Genomic DNA, 19,986 nt, shown 5'->3' with positions numbered 1-19,986 from the left:
TGAAGCCAGAGCTCACTGGGTTCCAAACTGAACGCTTTTGCTTCCTTCTCTTATCTGATTGTTTGGGCTCACACTTCAAAGGCTGAGCTGAATATAGGTGATGAAGCGGGCATGCTTCATTTGTTCTAGACCTTCAGAGAAGGTCCATAGACTTCACCTCCCAGTACATTGTTGGCTGTAGGTATACTACAAATGGCCCTTCGTGTGCTCTTGTCATCAAATCAGCAAACAGAGTTTCTGGTTTTCCATGCTTCAGTCTTGGTAAGTTGCTGTCTAAGAATCTGCCCATGTTTTTCAGGTTCTCAACCTTACTGGTGCACGGTTGTCCCCGGCGACATCAGTGACCTCTTCCCTTGTAAAGTGTCAGTCCTCATCCTCTCTCAGGCCTTGTTTACTGGTGTCACCTGTCCTGACCTTGCTGAGCCTAAGTCGGGGTTTGTCCGTCTACAGCGTCAGCTCTGATTTGCCAGTCTTTGGTGGGTTTTATCCTTTTTCCTCCCTCTCGGCTCATATCTTGATTTCTCTCCGTATCTTCATGTGGGACGTGATGGGTTCTCCCATCCCCAGCTCCTGGAGAGGCAGTGGCAGTAGTCTTAGCCCTTCGCACTTTTCCGATGGGGGTACAGCTTGCTTGCTATACACTCTCACTTTGCTATGGCTTCTGCTGAAGGCTTTGGGACATTGTGTCTCCCTTTTCTTTTGTGTCAGGGAAAAATATTATTTTTTTTTCTTGATTCTATCCTTGGTCTATTGTTTATTCAAAAGTAAATTGTTTACCTCCCGGGTATCGTGTCACAGTTTCCTGACTCTGGGTGCTATCATGCAACCCCACCCCAAATCAGAAACTTGCTTAAAACACTGTGAGGGGCTGGAGAGATGGCTCAGTGATTAAGAGCACTGGCTGCTCTTCTAGAGGACAAGGTTCAATTCCTAGAACCCACAAGGTAGTAAATAGGCATCTGTAACTCCAGTCCCAGGTAATGTAATGGTCTCTTCTGGACTCCATGGGCACCATACATGCATAGGGGATATAGGCATAGTTGCACACACACACACACACACACACACACACACGCACCTTTGAACCTTGTAGATGACAACTGCATGTCTCAATGTCAAGAGCTTGGACACACCTGCTAGATACATGTTGACACATGCAATCATGTGGCTGCTTTCATCACTTCAGCACTGGGTGACTCCCAGATAGAAATAAGCATGAGTCTGCCATCGGAATGTGGCTACTGTTTCAGGAACAAAGGGTAACCCAAGCCCAGACTTCTTGAATATGCTGATGGTGCATTATTCAGAAAGAACCAAGACAGCACATCAAGTGAGCAGGCTGTCCTCATAAGTCACTCCCTCCCTGTGACCTAGAAAGGCCCTCATGTCTCATTTCACAGTCACCAACCTGAGATCAGATGCTGGAGGATCCTGTCTGGCTCTAAACACAGTCATAGTGAGTGACTATGGCTCCCTGGTCACATCATGGCTACCAATGCCACCAACAACCTGCCAAAACCAGTCCAACAACTAGGCTACAACCCAGGTTCACAGGGCTATGAGCTGCCAGCTGATTCGGTGAATCTCTGATCCACGGCCATTGCCACCACCACCACAGGAGATGGCAGCTGGGACAGCGGCCCCAGTGTTGTCTTCTAACACTCCAACTCCTTCAGAGGTGCCATCTACTGGCATTCCTAGGATGGTGGCCACTAGAATATTTCTTAGCCTTAGGTTTGACCAGCTGAGCACTCAGCGCCAGGACAAAATCTTGTGATTCCAATGGTCCTACTGTCATCAAATGGGATCTTGGCCATGATGCTATAGTTTCTGAGGGTGGGGAAATGTTGGTGAATGCAGTCCCTTAACCATCCCAGCATACGCTAAGCTAAGCTACCTCTGAGTCTCACAGCTGGAAGTACCCACACAGTCTTGGCTATCTGAGGCACATCAGCTGACAGAGATGTAACCCAAAAAAACTCAAGTCTGTCCCTTTGGAACACAAGTGTCTACCAGGTGGTAGAACAGTTTAGCACCCCCATCTCCTAGCAATGGCCTGGTAATAGTTGTGCCACCCGAGTTGGGGGAGGGGATGATAGAGACAGTCTCTTGGCCATCAGCAATGATGCTAAGATGGGCCGCACCTGAATCCCATAGTGACAGGGGTCTGCAATGGCTCCAGAGGGGTGTGCTCGAACGCATTCCAAAACCAGATGTGATGTGGCTAAAACTACCGCCCGTCCCATTAGCACACAGGTCTCTTCCTGAGGCTAGAGCTGATCTAGAGGCTCCATCCATGAGTTCTGGCCCACCTCCAGTTTCTACTAGCCACTGGATCTTATGCAGCGAGCCCGGACCTGAGCACTATCACAAATCTTTGGGCTACCTTTCTGGCCCTCCCCCATGGTAAGCTACATCTTACTCCCTGCTCTGCATCTGGGGTTAAAGTAGGAGTGAGAGGAACAGTCGGCCACGTGCCCAACACAGTTGCAGCTGCCCGTTCTGCAGGTAGTGGCCTACCTGGTGGTGGATATCACATAGCTTTGCCCACCACTATTTCACTATGGCAGGTCTGTACTGGGTTCCAAGCCCAGGGCCTCCATCAATCAGGAGGCATCTCATGCTGGGTTGCTTAGAATTGAAGAAGCAGGGATGAGGGCCAGTTGCCCTAGGTTTCCTTGCTATTGCTGTGATAAAACATTGACCAAAGCATTTGGGGGAAGGAAAGCGTTTATTTGGCTTATATTTCTACGTCATAGTCCGTTATCAATGGAAGACATGCCAGGAGCTCAAGGCTGGAACCTGGAGGCAGGAGCTGAAGCAGAGACCACAGAGGAGCACAGCCTATTGGCACATATTCAGCTACCTTTCCTATACAGCCCAGGTCCACCTGCTCATGGAAAGTATTGCCCACAATGGACTGGACCCTCCTATGCTAATTAACAATTAAGAAAATGCCCCCACAGACATGACCATAAGCCAATCTGATAGAGGTAATTCTTTAATTAAAGTTACCTCTCCCCCAGGTAACATTGTACCAAGCTGACAAAATACTGACCAGCACAGGGGACCATTACCAGACCGTCTCTCTCGGCTGCAACATCATTCTGCCTCTCCCTGTCAATTTTGACTGATTTTTTTTTCTCTCTCTCACTCTCTCTTTAAAGGTCACCTTCTCTTGCTTCTTCTCCTGCACGATAATCTTTGACTGAATGCTAAGCATTGTGAATTCGATCTTGGTGAGTGCTAAACAGTTCTGTGCCATGCAAATGTCTCTGAGTTCTGTTGTGAGATGTAGTTCCGTTACCTGGAAACAGTTTTGTTTTCTTTTCGCGTCTCACTTTGATGGCATCTGAGGAGTGCCCAGAGCAGCGGCGCTCTACGTGAGGCTCCTCTTTCCCTACCAGTAAAGTTGAGACCTTCTCAAGCAGTCCTAAAAAAGTCCTCTGACTCTGTTCCCAGGCGATGTGAACATTATCTGTTTTTCTCCTAATTCCTTCCAGCAGCCCACCCCTCCACCCACCCACCTGCCAGACAACTCTCTTCTGTGTGTGAAGAGCTCAGTAGTTGGATGAATTCTTAAGGAGGAGCCTCTGCATGCTGTTTTGGGCATGCGCTTCTTCCCATTTTGGCAGGCTGGGCTGTGAGCTGCCTGGTTCCTTCCAGACTCTCAGCTCCGTCTCTGCAAATTTAGCAGGTTTTGACAAGCTCCTCCTGGCTTAATCCTCCATGCCCCGCGGCCACCTCGCAAGGCAATCAACTGTGAAGAGCTAGGGCCGCCTCCCTTCTGCCCTGTGCCTCGTGGACACCTTGCTGCTCAGTGTCCACCGTCTTAACATTGTTTTATATAAATATTTGGGGTGGGGGCTAGTTATTTTTTTCCTTAAGGAATTTCTATGTCCTGCTCTTGGGATTAAAACAAATCAATTCCCAGTGTGGGTTTTGCTGCTTTCTTATCCCAGGCATCGGGCTAATGAATCACCTCAGCCAGATAGTGCACCCCCACCCTATGGTTACATGTGCAGACTGGTCCTTAACCACTGGGTCCCCCAGGGGAGGTGTGTATGGGGGTGAATCAGTGACAACTATGAAGACAGCCAGCTCCAGAGACCCTTTGTTTAATTCATCTGTACTCTACCCAAATGACAATCCAAGCCTTCCCCTTCCCTATCTCCCACCCCTATCTCCTTCAGCCTTTAGGGCTTGAGCAATCAAGCTGAGGGAATGGTTGCCACCTTTCCAGAAGCAGACACAGGGTCTTTGCCTCACTGGTCACTGCTGTGACCAGGAGAGGGCTGGGTAGTCAGTAAGCAATTCCAATAAACTCATGGATTCATCAAGTTGGGTCTTGGTGGTATTGTTGCTGTGGTCTGTCATTTGCTCCCTATCTTGGGTGAATAGACATTTGCTCACGTCCCCAGGAATAATGTCACATAACAGTTGTCATGGCTACTAAGAGCATGAACGGTCTCTAAAGACTAGGAAGAGCAAGCACATTTTAGTAACTTCTTTTTAGTACCGGCACTACAAACCCTCACCCACCCTATCCCTTCCAGACTGTGTCTACATTCAATGAATGACATTCTGCTGTTCAAAGAAGGGTTGCCTTAAATTAGAATACAGCTTTCATTGTGGTTGTATGAGGGCAAGTGGACGGTGGCCTGCCACAGTCAGTCTGGATGTGATTCGGTCTGCAGGCAAGGCCAAGTCTAGCTGACCCATCACTGAGTCCCCGCACACCCTGCCAGGTAAAGGGGTGCACACCTTTAACCCCAGAACTTAGGAGGAAGAGGCAGGTGGATCTCTGGGTGTTTAGGCCAGCCTGGTCTACATAGTGAGTTCCAGGACAGCCAGGGCAACAGGAAGAGACCCTATCTAGAAAACAAACAAAACACCACATGCCTCTTGAGTAAGCGTGAGTTGAGTTGCTCTGTGTCTTCTTTTCAAATATCCTCAATCTTTGGACTTCCGTATTCAGCTCTGCATAGCTAACAGAAATCTTAATAAAATGCTACAGCCAGAACCCTACCAACAACTGATAAACAATCAAGTTCAATATTTCAATGGAATTCCTCATATCCACCATATCTGATCCAGCCGTCAGCAGGAATCCTGTTTTGACAGTCCAGACAGAAGCCTCCTTATTCGTCATATCTCCTCTTAGTAATTTTCCATTTATGGGGCCCCTCTACTCCACACTGTGGATGTCTGTGCTGTGTTCAGAACTGAGCCCAGCTCTACACCAAGCCTTGTTTCCTCCTCTTGCTATAGGCAGTTCCTGCCTTTATAGCATTAACTACTGTCTAGCTCTGGTTCTTCTTTGGGAATGAGCACAAGCATGTGTGCATACATATGTGCACACACACACATGCATGATGCACACATGTACACACATCCTACAGCTCCAGAGACTCTCCCCAGAAACACCTCTGAGCTGAGCTAAGGAATTCTGCTTCGAAGCATGGAACTCCGCCCCTCCCACCAGCATCTCCAGCCCCCAATATCTCTGACTACTTTGCACTTCAAACTTGAGTATAAACAGCACCTACTGCAGGCTTCGGGGACCACATCCGGCTGAGGAGGCTTGTCCACCAGATTCCGGATCTGAACCAGTGTGTTGCAGGCTTCTTCCATTTCTCTCCAAATGAGAAACACGTCCTCTCTGACACCAGCACCTGGAAAGGGAAGCACAACGCAAGCAAGCAGCTGAGACAGGCCCCCCAGACTCTGACGGGTCCTAGTAGACACAGCACGTCAACTCACTGAAAGCATCTCTGATCATCCAGTCACATTTCCCCACCTAGTCTCTTTCTGAAAACCAGAACTGGGACCCACACCCCACCCAAGGCACGGTAGTATACACCTGTAATCCCAGGGCTCAGGAGGCCAAGGTTCCTGGGAGGACTGCTCCACGTTCAAAGGCAGCTTAGACTACAGGTCATCGATATTCTTACCCAACTGATAATCCTGAAAGCTGTAATAAAAACCAGCATGGCAAGATATGGCCAAGGGTACAGTAGGGGTAGAACTGTTATGGGAGTAACTAGTCTCTTTCTATTTGAATGTAGGGTCCGCTCTGCAGAAGGAAACACATGCTTGGTATTATAAATCTGGCCAAGAATTCATAGCTGAGGAGCTCACAGGTAGGTGAACCTACCACTATGATACTGCTAAATGGACCAACACCAAGCTCCCTCTAAATTCACATCTTTAGACTCATAGATTAGTGCAGCTCTCAAACTCTTGGCAATTGACAAAGAAACCCCCAACTGGTCACAGTGCAGAGAGTAAGTGTTTATGGAGTGCTCCGCCACAGACAGAGCACCCATACTCCACCCCTCCCTCCCAGTCTCAGAGACCACTGAAGACGAAGGAGCGGAAAGATTTAAGAGCCAGAAGGCAAGGAGGACCTGACAAAAACAGTGTCTTCTGGACATGTTAGGGCCACTGCACTCACAAACTCACAGCAGTCATAGCTGCCTCCACAAGACCATACAAGATCAAACCAGTCAACCCTCTAGCCTAGAGAGGGGAGGGGGCTTGTGAGCCTCTATCCCTAACTGGGAAGTTCTCGGCATTTGCTTGCTTCTATGGGAGGGAAGAGCAGTTTTCATTAGGTCAACCACACTCCAGTAGATGTCCACATACATATGGGTGTAGGGACAGCATAAATTAGACATTAGGTGTTATATAAAGAATGGAAAAAAGACACAAAGGCGGGAGGAGGTGGGAGAGCATGATGTGGGATTTCCCTCTGTATGCGTGATTACCATTAATGAATAAAGAAACTGCTTTGGACCTACAGCAGGGCAGAATTTAGCTAGGCAGGGAAAACTAAACAGAATGCTGGGAGAAAGGACAGAGTCAGAGAGAAGCCATGGAGCTGCCACCAGAGACAGACATGCTGAAACTCTGCTGGTAGGCTACAACTTCGTGGTGATGCACAGATTAATGGAGATGGGTTAAATTAATATATAAGTCCTGTCCTAAGAAAGAGAAGACCTAGGTGGCAACTGGCAGCCTCTGCCACATCTACTGAGACCTGTTCTGTGCTGAGCTTGACTGCTCTACTCCTCCTCACAAGAGGGCAGGGTGGAGTCTTCGTACCCTTTTCAGTCAGAACCCTTAGTCATGTTTCCTTCAAGCACTAATCGGGGGTGCTAAGGAAATGCCTCAGTGGCTGAAGAGCTTGCTGTGGGGTTTGAATCCCCACAGTGCATATAAAGCTGGACACTGTCATGCACATCTGTAGTCTGGGTGCTGCGAAGGCAAAACGAAGGGCAGAGACAGGAGGGGCCAAGAAGTTAGGAGCCCAGGTAGCCTGGCGCGCAGAGTAGCGACAACAAAGAGACCCTGGCAAAAAGAGTTGGAAGGCAAAGACTGACACAGGTTATTCTCTGACCTGCACCTGTGTGCTTGCTTACACAGGTGAACATGTACATACATGCAAACACATACACACACCAAAAAGGGGGGAGGGGTGAACAAAGAATAAAAAGAAGGACAATTGCTGGAGCCCTTACGTACCAGGCTTTCTTTTGGGTCATGAACCAGTTCCCAAACTTTGACAAGGAGATTATTTATTAGTTATGAATGCTAGGCCTAGCTTAGGCTTGTTTCTGGCTAGCTCCTTTAACTTAAGTTAACCTATTTTTCTTTCTCTACCTTTTGCCTCAGGGCTTTTTACTTTTCTTTCCTTCTGTATATCTTACTTTCATTGCTTCTTGTGTCTGGCTGGCTGGCAACTGCCTGGCTTCTTGCCCCGGGCATGTCCCTCTCTTTTTTCCCCTTCCCTCAAAGCCTAGATTCCTCTTCCTATTTATTCTCTCTGCCTGTCAGCCTCGCGTATCCCTCTCTTGCCTCGCGCTTGGCCATTCATCTCTTCATTAGACCAATCAGATGCCTTAGGCAAGCAAGGTGAAGTAAATGGAACGCATCTTTACCTAAAGATCCATGCTGAGCCCACAAACCACCTTCTGTTCTGACGGATGTACTGTGTTGGCTCAGGGGCCACTCTGGTGATGCTATCATGAAAGCCAACAGAGGATCAAACTGTCAGATGACAAACACCTTTGCGGGACACCTGCCTGGCCTTTTTGATCAGGAAATCTAGCAAAGAGGCTTAGTTAGACATCTGACAGTTAAAGCTGAGTGAGAGAAAGGCCCCCTGGAAATGCAAGGGGACAAAGGAGGAGGCACAGGAAATCTCTGTGGGTTCTGAGAATTGGTAATTCACCAGTCTAAGCCAGAAAAGACAAATCCACATGATGTCCTGTGTCCTGATCACTGAGGACCAGCCCAGCTGAGGCTGGTCTCACCCAAAAACATTGTATCTAGTTAACAGAAATATCTCAAGAGGGCTCAAAGAGCCTTCTGCCCAAACATCCCCCCCATTACACTGACCTCTGACCTCGGAGTAGCAATTTGGAACTCATATTAAAACACGAGTATCACCTGGGAGAAATATGGCATGAAGCTACCCTTTTATATGACTTTGTATTTGGGGATTCCTATGTATTTTTCCATTTTATCTCACCACAATCCTGCAGGCAAATTCTATTCACTGTTTACAGCTGGGTAAATGGAGGCAGAAGGGGGCCTGTCAAGGATGAAGCCAATGAACGACACGACTAGATGACACCAACTTGTCTGGCTTGTTGGCTTTCCCTAGAAGTGGGCCCTGGAGTCCCCTCCCCAAAGTGTACACTGACCACTCCTGTCCACATCATATTTGACAGAAACCCAAGATTCTATAACCAGGGATGGAGACCGGCCACCACTCAGTCTCTGGGCACCCTACGTGACTTATCGACTCAGACCAAAGGACTGGCGTGAAGCCATCAAGATAGATTTGTGAAATGCAGCCAAGAAGGGGAGGACAGATACAAAGGGACGCTAGGGTCCCGGCTTTTTCTTAGGTAACGAGATGGAGTAAGATGGCATTAATGGCTCTCATCCCGATGATACGAGTGGCAAGCCCTGACAGAGGTCAGCACAGAAGTCAGCACAGCTGCACAGCAATTTCTAGCTCAAGGAGCAAAGCACGAAGTATGCCTAGCTCCATTCTGGGATTCTGGAAGAATCTCATACCATTGCCAAATGCAAACCTGAAGACCACAGGACTTGCTCTGCAAAAGTCTCAAATGAGATAGGGCTTTCCTCTTGCTAATGTCTCAGGGCAGTACACCCAAAGCCACATCAAAGGAAAAGCCTCTAAGGAGGTAGCTTCCTGTCATCCAGGGGCAGGAAATCAGGGGTGGTCACAACTGGGTGATCACTCTCTGGCAGGAACTGAGATTTTCACTACAGTGACTGGAGACTGTACTCGGGACACTATAGACTTCTACACTCACTGGTGATTAAACTACAAATTGCTTTGTGGGAAAGGAAAAGGAGGAGAAACAAAACCAGCTGGTAAAAAATCTAGAGTGTTTAAATGCCTGATTCGGGGTGTATCCATTTAACTACAGGCTACTACACAGGCAAGGAAGAGGGTTAGCATTCTGATCAGAGGCTCTTTCTTTCTACAGGGCTTAGCTAGACATCTGAGAGCTACAGCTAGGAGAGGGAGACATCCAATAGAAGTACAAAAGGACAGAGGATGAAGCACAGGCCACCTCAGTGGGTTCTGTGAATTGGAAATTCTTCAGGCTGAGCCAGAGGAGATGAATCTGCATGAAGCCTTATGTGTCCTAACCTCTGAGGATTAAGCCAGCCAAGACCAGTCTCAGATAGAAGCAAGATAAACAATCTCATAGAGATAGCCAAGAAGCCTCATGCTTGTCCCGACCTCTGACCTCTGGGTGGCAATCTGGAGGGTCATGTTGAAACACTAGCCTTACCTAGGAGCAGTATCACACATGAGACCACTGTGATCAGTGAGAAGCCAGCACTGACTTCTCCAACTGGCCGGTTTGACAAGTGAAATGAGACCCGGGACAGCTGAACTCTGGTGTGACCGCGCATGCTCCTGCCCAGCATCACCTCTCTGTCAAATCTTCTACATCCCACTTGCAGGGTGAGTCCAGCTGTCATAGTCAAGTTGAGATCTGCCTTCAGCAAAGATGTGACCACCTACTCTGTGGGGATTGTGCTACATGGGTGCTAAGAATATAGTGATGAACAGGGGAGCACCCCGAGTCAAGAAATCAGGGGTGCCCATTACTCCATTATTCTACCTTTAGGACCCTGCTCACGGCACTGTCCTGCCAGGCCTTAGGAACCCCGTGCTCCCTATCATGGTGCTCAGTCCTCCCTTGCCCACACTTGCTCAGCCCACCCTTCTTCCAAGACTCACTCCTCACTCCGCCATCATCAATTGTTGACCAGCTATCCAGACAACTGAGCTTCCTGCAGCATCCCTACCTTTGTGCCCATGAGATACCCTACTCACAACCATGACAATGGTTACCACTGACTGTCAACTCGACAGGATTTAGAATCATCTAAACCTCTGAGCATGTATACAAGGGGGTTCTCGGGTAGAAGACCTATGCTAAATGTGGGCAGCACCATTCCATGGGTTGGGGTCCCAGATGGCATAAAAAGGAGAGATCGAGCTGAGCACCCATCCCTCTCTGCTTCCTGACTGTGGCTGCAACGTGACCCTCTGCCCCACACTCAGGCCACCAGGCCTTACCCCCCACCACGTGAATGACACCCTTAAATCATGAGCCAAAATAAACCCTTGCTCCTTGAAGTTGTATTGGTCATCTATTTGGTCACAGCAGCAAGGAACGTAACAAATACCCTCTCCGTCCATTTGCTGCCAGGACAAACTCACTGCTCTGCTGACACAGGAGGGAAAAAGAAGAGAGAGAAGGAAATCCCAGGAATAACAAGATGAAAGGTGGCAGCAGTGGAAAGCCTGGCTGACTTTATTAGTCTCTCGAGCTTTGTTCAGGCAGCAGGCATGCTGGGAAAAGCCCAGGCTATGCCAACTTTGGAGAATCAGGACTATGTTAATGACCATGAAAGATCACTGCAGACTGTACCCTATCCCTCCTCCTCTCCCTTCTTGACATATTGGAGCCAGGCCCTGGGGAAGGCATGGCACACCTCCAGGCTCCTCTGTATCTCCCCTTTAATAGGCTATCTCCTTCCCCGTGCATCTTTGTGCAGTGTATGGTAAAGAGGTATGAGACCCTGGAAGCTCTAGTCTCTGTCCTCGAGCCTCAGATCTGCACCTGTTACACCACCATTGGCTGTTGGAGCATATTCCTGGCTGTCACTCCAGCCTCGGTTCCAAGAAACACACAGAAGCTTGAGCCAGTGCTGGTGCCGTTCGTATACACATCCTCTCGAGTCCGGTCTTATTTAAGGCAATCCCTCACAAACAAGGAGCTTATATTTAGGAGACAGCTGCTCATAACACAACTCATCTCTGCAGCCTGGCCTCCAGCCCTGCTCCTGTGTTCACTGCGCAGGCGTAGCTGCTGCTCTGGCTGCAAAGGCTGCCCCCGGCAGAGGATTTGTGAATATCTAGAGTATAGAAACAATATATCTGCTTGCTGTGTTCCCTCCATATCACTCAGCACAGGACCAAGAATTGTGATTAAATCTAACCCTTCCTTGCTTCTATTTGGCGGGTTATAACGTATTTACCAGCTGCTACTTTCTCTCTCCTGGACTTGCCCACATCTGAATGTACGGCTACCATTACTGCAAGAAATTCTCCTGAGTGGTATGGAACCCAGGGGTCATTCAAGAAAATGCCTATGCTCTCGGGAATCCAGATATCAACTGTGGCAGACCCTAGACAAGTCGCTCTGTGTCTTATTCTAGGTCTTACACTAGGGTGAGGCAGGATTGTCTTGAGGACCTGAAATGCTATGGGTCAAAGGTCAGGAAGGAAAAAACAACCAGAAAGAAAGCGGGTATGGCCCAGCCTGAGGAACACTCAATGCAGCCCTGGAAGACAGTGATAGACAGAAGCACTCGTGGTGACTCTCAAACTCCATCCCAGTCCTTAGGTGGCCCTTCCCCATCTGGGTGAAAGCCTGATCCAGCTGAGCAGCAGCTTGGCTGTGGCCTCTGATGCCCATCTGGTCATGAAGATCTGAAAAAGCCTGACTATGACCAAGCAAAGGCTGCAGGCATCAGGAAAAAATAGCAAAGAGTTTTATTTTAAGAAAGCAGCACACCTTTAAGATTATAAACTGTGTTCAAACTTCCAAGAGACCAAAGGGAAATAATGAGAAGCGGGGTTCAAATGGAGAGAGCGATGGGGGAGTAGGTCAGAGGAATAGTATAGGGTAAGAATTAATAACACTGGGGATATTAAGAAAAACCATGTTGGAAACTTACTATGTTATATGCCTCATATATACATACTTCATATAAGCTTTGTGTGTGTGTGTGTGTGTGTGTGTGTATTTCATATAGAAGAACTTAATTAGAGTTATTCTATGAAGGAGATTTTGCTCCTACCTAAAGCCATAGGCTGTCAAATGAAAAGGCCAACAAAGGTGGGGGACACCTCCCCTTTAGTTGTTGGTCAGAGACTCCCAAAATAATACAGGACCTTGCCATTGTTCTTGGTTGCCCTTCAGACCTTGATGGTGAGGCCCTATTGCTGAAGATAACACACACAGGTCACAGGACATGGAGAAACGAAGTTGGTACTGACCAGAAGCTTCCTCCCCGCTGGCTAGCTCTCACAGGCTTGTGGGAGAAAAACAGTCATCAACAGCTTTTTCCCCTCTGTGAACCCTATCAACTACAACAACCGACGTGGCCTGGAAGGGCAATAACGTGAATGTTACGGATGCAACCAATCAGTTTCTAATTGGATTGAAGCCTACACCACAGGATGGAGCACGGGCCTAGAACTGTAACGCTGGCCAAGAACCTGTGATCAAAGACCTCACGGGCTCTACTATTATTCTACCAAACAGCCACAACAGCGAATCCTTCTTAGTTCATCTCTCTCGGCACGTGGATGAGGGCAGCCCTCAGACCCCATCAGAGACGTTTCTTGGTGCCGTAGATGCTTCATACAGAGATTCACAACTGGTTGAAGTGGAGACGCTCAGTGTCACTGGGGCATTCAGCTAGGGTGGGATACCTATTGTGGTTGCCTACACAAGACATGTCCAGGTTCAAGCCAGTCAACACTGTAGCATGAAGCGGAAGAGGCTCAAAAACCCATATGCCTTACTGAAGAGCTATAGACAGGTAACAGCCTCTAGGAGGAGGAAATTCAGTCTCCAGGCTAATGGTAGGTTGAACACACTCCTGTGACCGGCTCCACGCACAGGTATACAGGGAGTACAAATTGGACTTAGTGATTTTTTTTTAAGAGTATACAAAGTTGGGGTGTTGGTAAGGTGGAGGTGGATTTGGGAGGTGCTGGGGTGAACATGAGCAAAATGTACTGGGTGAAATTCTCAAAGAATCAATAAAATATTTTACAAAAAAATAAACATTTCCCAGAGACCTAAGATTAGTGTGTGGGTAGGAGGAGAAAAAGGGCCACATTACATCCATGTAAGAAGTGGTGAAATCAGCAGTTTTATGGTAATGAAAACATTTTAGTGGTGTGACATATGTTAAAATATACTGGCAGGATCTGGACTCACAGCCCTAACACCTGAGGCACTGTGTGGAGCGTCACTCAGTCCCACTCTACAGAAATTACCTACTAGTTAATTTAAAATAATATAGAGTCATCCCACCATTTGGGAGAGAAAACGAGTTCTCTTGAGCCACGAAGTATGTATGTTTCATAATGAACCATTCTGTTGTCTCAACAGCAATCCCAAATACAAAGGATGGGCAATTCGAGATCTAAGTGAAGATACGATGTATGACTGTCTGCTGGCCCTCCTATTCCTCACCTAAGCAGAACACTGTAAAATGCAGCTAACTGTCCATTCCTGTCCTCTTGAAGCACACACCTGCCCAGGCTCCTGGATTGTACTGGTGAACAGAAGTGGAGACCTGGGCAAAGAAAGAACAGAGACACGAAGAACTTGCCTCGATGCCATGACGAAATGCAGGCCAAGGCCCTCATGAGTCAGAGCCATCCTGTTTGGACTTTCAATCTTTCAAGGCATGAGCTCAGTAATCTGGTTTTGTTGCTGCTGTTGTTGCTGTCTTTGGTTAGTTTTGTAAGTGCCCAGCCTTGGGTATTTCACTACAGCAATAGAAAACCGACTAAGATATCTGACTGTGATACTCTTAAGGATGGAATTAAATTTATCTCTTTTTAATAACTAATATTCCTGTGACTCTTGGTTAATACCTCCAAATAGACTGTTCTAAAATTGACTTTTTGAGAGTCCCACCCTTTTCATCACAGCATATCCCAAAGCCCAGCACAGCTCTTGACTTTTAAATAACACATCTGGAGGGCTCTCTTAGTCTGAAATCAAAGCAAGGTTATTCAAATGTAATCAGAATTCATACGAGCTCTCTTTTTTTCCTAGCAACTCAGTTTAAATTTGAAAAGACCTTTGATGAATTTCTCTACACCTCATGCGTGGTGAGGTGAAGCCTGCTGGATACTCGCACCCTTTCGGTTAGTTCTGGGCTTGACTGCCACGTCTCAGCTAAGACTAGAACTGATCTCACCACGGTCAGTACCAAGTGAACAGGCCGCACGGATGCTGGAAGCCCTAACTGGACAAGGATTCCAAGATGGAGGCAGGAATACATGGGTCCCTAGCCATGGGGGCTCACTCTTAGTGAGGGAGCAAAACCTACAGAGCCATTGGATCTTCAAATGTGTGAAGGAATGGCAGAGGAAGGGGAGTTACAGGTGGGTTGTTCTACATCAGCTGGGCTCTGGAAGCAATGAGAGAAGGAGCAACTTGAGCCACAGAGCAGAAGTGAAAATGGATGCTCTGAGAGTCTGGGGTCCCTTGGTCCAGAGCCATGTCACCTATTTCTTTAAGTTTCTTCATCTTCACCCTAGTGAGACTTTAAGTTCCATGGAAGATGCTCGATAAACTCTCACTGCCAGAGTCCTGTCTTCAGCAACGATAAGAAATTCAAGACACCGAACAGTCAAGGGGAGTCTGGGGGTCACCACATCTTTCCACCGGATCAACCGTAACGTGGCAGCGGCCTTGGAAGGGCAGCTGCTCTGGCCTTGCCCCATGAATTAAGCTCAGTTCTAGGGAAAAGAAAGGCAAATTCTGAAAGGACCTCCTGCTGCCAATGGAAACAGCTACAAACAGGCACCAACCAGGGCTTCTAAATTAAATTGGAGACTGGAAACAAGGCGGTGTGATGCCAGGCCTGACTGATGGGCCACTAGACTCAGTGTCTAATTAAAGATCACATGTGTCTGCCAAAACGAGGACAGCTCCTTTTTTCTCTTTAAACATAGCAACCTGCTGTATGCTCAAGTAAATAAAATGTAGTTTTAAAATGTATATCCTTAGCTCATGCTTTTCCCTCGCCATCAACACACAAATACAGAAAATTTTCAAAAATACCCGACCCCTTTTTTTTTTTTTACAGATTTTATTCTTTAAAAACAGGAGTTTGCTGCAATTTTGTTTATTTATTATATGTCCATGTGAGCATACCCATTGCATGAAGGCCTGAGGACAGCTCTCAATAACTGGCTCTCCCCTCCCACCATAGGAGTCCTAGGGGTTAAACTCAGCCCTCAGACTTGGCAGTAAGTGCCTTTATCTGCTGATCCATCTTGCTGGTCCCAGAGTAGCTTTTGTAGCACGGTCTTGTCCAAACAAAGTACCAGTGACAAACAACACAGACCCAGCAAAGTATCGCTGCCTTTTGGTACGACCCTGTGCTATGACACATTCCTTTTAATTTGTTCATTGCACAGTCTTTACCTCTTATCTGGCAAGCAAGATCTGGTGGTGATCCCAGCAAAGCCAGTATGTCATTTCACTTCTCATCAGTGAGCTGGGCTGGTGACTAAGATCTCTCAGCTGCCCTGAGAGTGCCAAAGCCCAGGACAGGCTCAGAAGGGAGAGCTAGTCAGGTCTGATCAGGGACAGCTGCCTAATAAGACGAGCCTAGAAATGACAGATGTGCCTTGTCATCCGTTCCCATTCCCCTGGAATAAGGAGAGGGTTCTAAGCTGTGGGGACTCCGGGTGGTGTGTATAACATCAGCTTCAAGTTAGCTCACGTTGCAGATGTTGGTACCATGCGATGCTCTGGCTTGCTGATGCTCCGGCTTGGAGCAGGATCACACAGCTCTGAGTACAGCTTACGGTCCAAGTGATCATGCCACCCTGAGGTCTCTTGAGTTTACCAACCTAAATAGCCTGGCACCTCTGGCCCATCTGAGACAAGTTCATTGTCAGCTTTGATGACCGGTCCTGTGGCTGAGCTAGCTGCATCAGTGTCAAAAGTATTATTCCATTTTAATGACAGATGCCCGGTGACAACTTTCACTCTGATCTAAATTTATAAATCCACATTCATTATTTCAGCTTGGTTTTTCCTAATTTATGATAAAACAAGAACAGAAGCAAAACAGAAATGGAGCCTTCTCCAGATCCTAACACAAGTGTTCTTCCTGACTGAGGGGTACCCAGACCTCTACCGTGAGGGGCAGCCCAGAGGATGCCATCCCCGAATGCACCAGCAGTCGAAGCTCCTTCTAAAACATGCGTAGACCCGGCCTATATGCAGAGCAGTCGGCTCTAGAGGGGACTATCTCTCTCTAGATAGTCATTCTCATGTCCAATTTTACAAACGTCCAGACAGTGTTCTGCCTCTCTCTGAGCTCACTCTTCCAAAGGAGTGGGTAAAATCACTCCCAGGAAAGGCCCAGCTCCTCATTCCTACCCGCCACTGAGTAAAATTAAACTCCCAGGAGAAGGGGGATGTGGGCTCCTGGTTTCCACGGTAGGAATCCCCACCCCCCATAGTTACCCCAGTACCACCCACAAAGGGTGGTCTTTCCCAGTGCCCCTATCACACTCCTTGGTCCGAATCCCAGTTTCCAGCTAACACCATGCAGGCAAATAAGCCAGTCAGTGCGGTGACTCTGCAAACTGTTTGTTATATAGAGGCTGCCATGCGCTTCTGATTAGGTCACATTCCAGAGCCAGCATCTACAGGAAATGCCCGTTTGGAATTCTAAGAAAGAAAAAGGCCATTGCTGGCAATTAACTGCTGCTTTAGGCTGCACATTTGTGTGTGTGTCCTGTGTTTTAAGACCACCAACACTCATATAAAGCAGATGTTGTTATTCCCATTCTATAAATGAGAAACAGTAAAGTTTTGGTAACATGTTAACATGGCATAATTTGTGGCAAAGCCAGTATCTGAACCCAGATCTGATGCCAAAGTTGATTCATTTTCCAACACACACTGGCTCCTGGGGCCAAACCCAGAATCACACAGGAATGAAAGGCCGTGATAGCTTGTATTATTGTTTATCCACTATTCATGTCCCTCCTCAGCTTTCTGCTGGTGGAATAGTCTGCCCCATCGTTCGCACTGGACTTGGTCATGTGATTAGCTCTGGCCAATGAACTGCTAGCCTTAAGTGTGTCCAAATGATTGACTTTGGTTCTTATGCAATTCACCGCAATAAAAATACGGCCTGAGGAGCACCAGTTAAATGAGGATAAGTCTGTTTTAAATTAATCAAACCACAGTTGGCCTGAAGCCGTGTGACTTTAAAATAAAATAATGACAACGACAAATAATTGCTGAGCCCAGCCAGGTGGCACAGACTGGTGATCCAAGTGCTCGGGAGCCGAGGCAGAGGATCACAACTCAAGGGCTACCTAGGTCACAGAGTGGGTTCAAGGTCAGCCTGGGTAACTTGCTGAGATCATAACTCAAAAATCTTTTTTTTTTTTTTAAGTAGAAAGAAGGGTGAGGACATGGCTCAGTGGAAGGTTACTAGCCTAGCATGTGTGAGCTCTAGAGTCAATCCCCACTACCACAAGGTACCACTGCCACTCCTGCTGCTGCTGCTGCTGCTGCTGCTGCTGCTGCTGCTGCTGCTGCTGCTGCTGCTGCTGCTGCTAATACTTTTTCTAGGTAATGGCTGGGATTCTCCAGATTCAATGAGACAGACAAATAGCGAAGTTCAAGGTACTCCAAGTACAAGGAATCTACCATTAGGGGTAGAGGGAGGACTTAGCTCCTAAAAAGAAATAGTGAGAGGTTTCAGAAAGTGAAGGCGGAAAGAAAGGAGAACCAGAGAGGGTGTGGTCCACCTCCACTCACTGCAGCTACTAAAATCCACTAAATGGAAAGGAGAGGGCGTGACTGCGCTGGGAGGAAGATGAGCTTCCTCCAGGTTGACATGGAGAACCAGACACAGTGCAGGCAAACAGAAGACCCCAGAGGGCAATGGGATGAATAGTTATGCCTCTTCCCTAGAAGTCCATGGAAGTCCCAGGGGAAAGATCACTGGACGGTACTACTAATAATAAGTCTCCTGAAGACCAATAAGGCTGGGTACCACCATCAGATCTGAGTGACCTTTGCACCACAGCTCAGAACAGCTCCTGACTCAGTAGGGAACTCTGAACATAGTCCTCTTCTTGTTCTCTGTCTCAAGTTCCTTCTACCTAAAACCACAGGTCATAGACGCTCTGAGAATCGTGTAAGGAAAACTGAACATGCAATGAATCATTAAGTGAAGGTGTTGATCAGACTCTCTACAGCTGTGATAGAATAATTGACATACACAACTCGGGAAGCAGTGACTGATTTTATCTGTTGATTTTAGAGATTTCTATCCATGGTCAGCTGGGTGCCATCACTGTGGACCTGAAGAAAGGACCTGACATCACAGTAGGAACAAGGGGCAAGGCAAATCAGCTCACCTCGTGGCTACAGGAGAGTGACGATAAGGAGGGCTGGGAAGCACAGGCACCCATCAAAGGCATGGCCCCAGTGGCCTGCTTCCTCCAACCAGGCCTCACCTTCCAGTGTTTCCATCTCCACCCATTAACTCCATCAAGTCGGAGTCCATCAAGAGATTCATGCATTCATGAAGCCAGACCCATCAGATCTTATCACTTAGTGTGTGCACTAAGGTCAAGACTTTAAAACATGAGCCTTTAAGGGGACAATTTATATCTTTTTTTTTTTCATTTTTGATTTTTGAGACAGGGTTTCTCCGTAGCTTTTGGTTCCTGTCCTGGAACTAGCTCTTCTAGACCAGCTTGGCCTCGAACTCACAGAGACCCGCCTGCCTCTGCCTCCCGAGTGCTGGTATTAAAGGTATGCGCCACCACCGCCCAGCGACAATTTATATCTTAAACATGACAGTGAGCCATTCTAAGCTGCATACAGTGTCCATATCAAAACATTTGAGAAGCATCCCACATCCAAGGAAAGCCCAGACCAAGGGAAACAAACAGGAAGAAAAATCAAATTGGCAGAGAAATTCCGAAGAATTAACACATCTATAAGAAGCCAAATAAGCAAAGAATAAATGATTTTGCATGACGTGTGTCTATGTCTATGTGTGTGTATGTGTGTGTGTGTGTGTTTGCTTGCTTGCTCTTGCAATGAGGCAAGAAACAAAGCAAAATTCCTCTCAGTCTATAACTTTTGTTTGTTCTGGGGAGCAAGCTGATGTAAGGAATCATCTCCAAATACAAGACCTGAAATTTGGTAATCATTCACAAATAATTTATTATATGTGACATTATTACAGCTTATAAAACCTCTTGCAAGAAATACAAATTCCTAGGTATATCTGCCTAACAAGTACATAATTACTTTTCAGTCAGTGTGGTGAAACACCATGACAAAGGCAACTTACAGAACAGAGAGTTTATTGGGGCTTACAGTTTCAGAGGGAGAAGAGACTCTCTTGGCAGGAAATCAGAGCAGCAGAAACAGGCAAAGCTGGGAGTTCACATTTCATACCACAAACAGGAAGCTGAAAGTCTGCCCCCAATGGTGACTTCCTTTAGACTGTACCTCCTAAAACCAGATAGAAGAGAAAGTGGGAAGTAGCCTTCAATGCATGGGCACAGGAGACCACTTCTTAAATATTACCCCAGTAGCACAGACACTGAGA

At 47.3% G+C, this 19,986-nt stretch overlaps 1 protein-coding gene across 1 annotated transcript in view; it reads right to left on the bottom strand.

Moving 5' to 3' along the window:
* The window catches only part of Vwa3b (von Willebrand factor A domain containing 3B), a 156,790-nt gene that overhangs the window by 91,854 nt on the left and 44,950 nt on the right, over positions 1 to 19,986 (bottom strand). The window contains exon 7 of the mRNA XM_057751290.1: positions 5,550 to 5,675. Coding sequence (XP_057607273.1) covers positions 5,550 to 5,675 — 126 coding nt within the window. The remainder of the gene's footprint in view (positions 1 to 5,549; positions 5,676 to 19,986) is intronic.

This window comes from Chionomys nivalis, chromosome 19, assembly GCF_950005125.1.
Source record: "Chionomys nivalis chromosome 19, mChiNiv1.1, whole genome shotgun sequence".
Classification (NCBI taxonomy): Eukaryota; Metazoa; Chordata; class Mammalia; order Rodentia; family Cricetidae; genus Chionomys; species Chionomys nivalis.
This window is presented reverse-complemented; position numbering and strand designations above follow the sequence as displayed.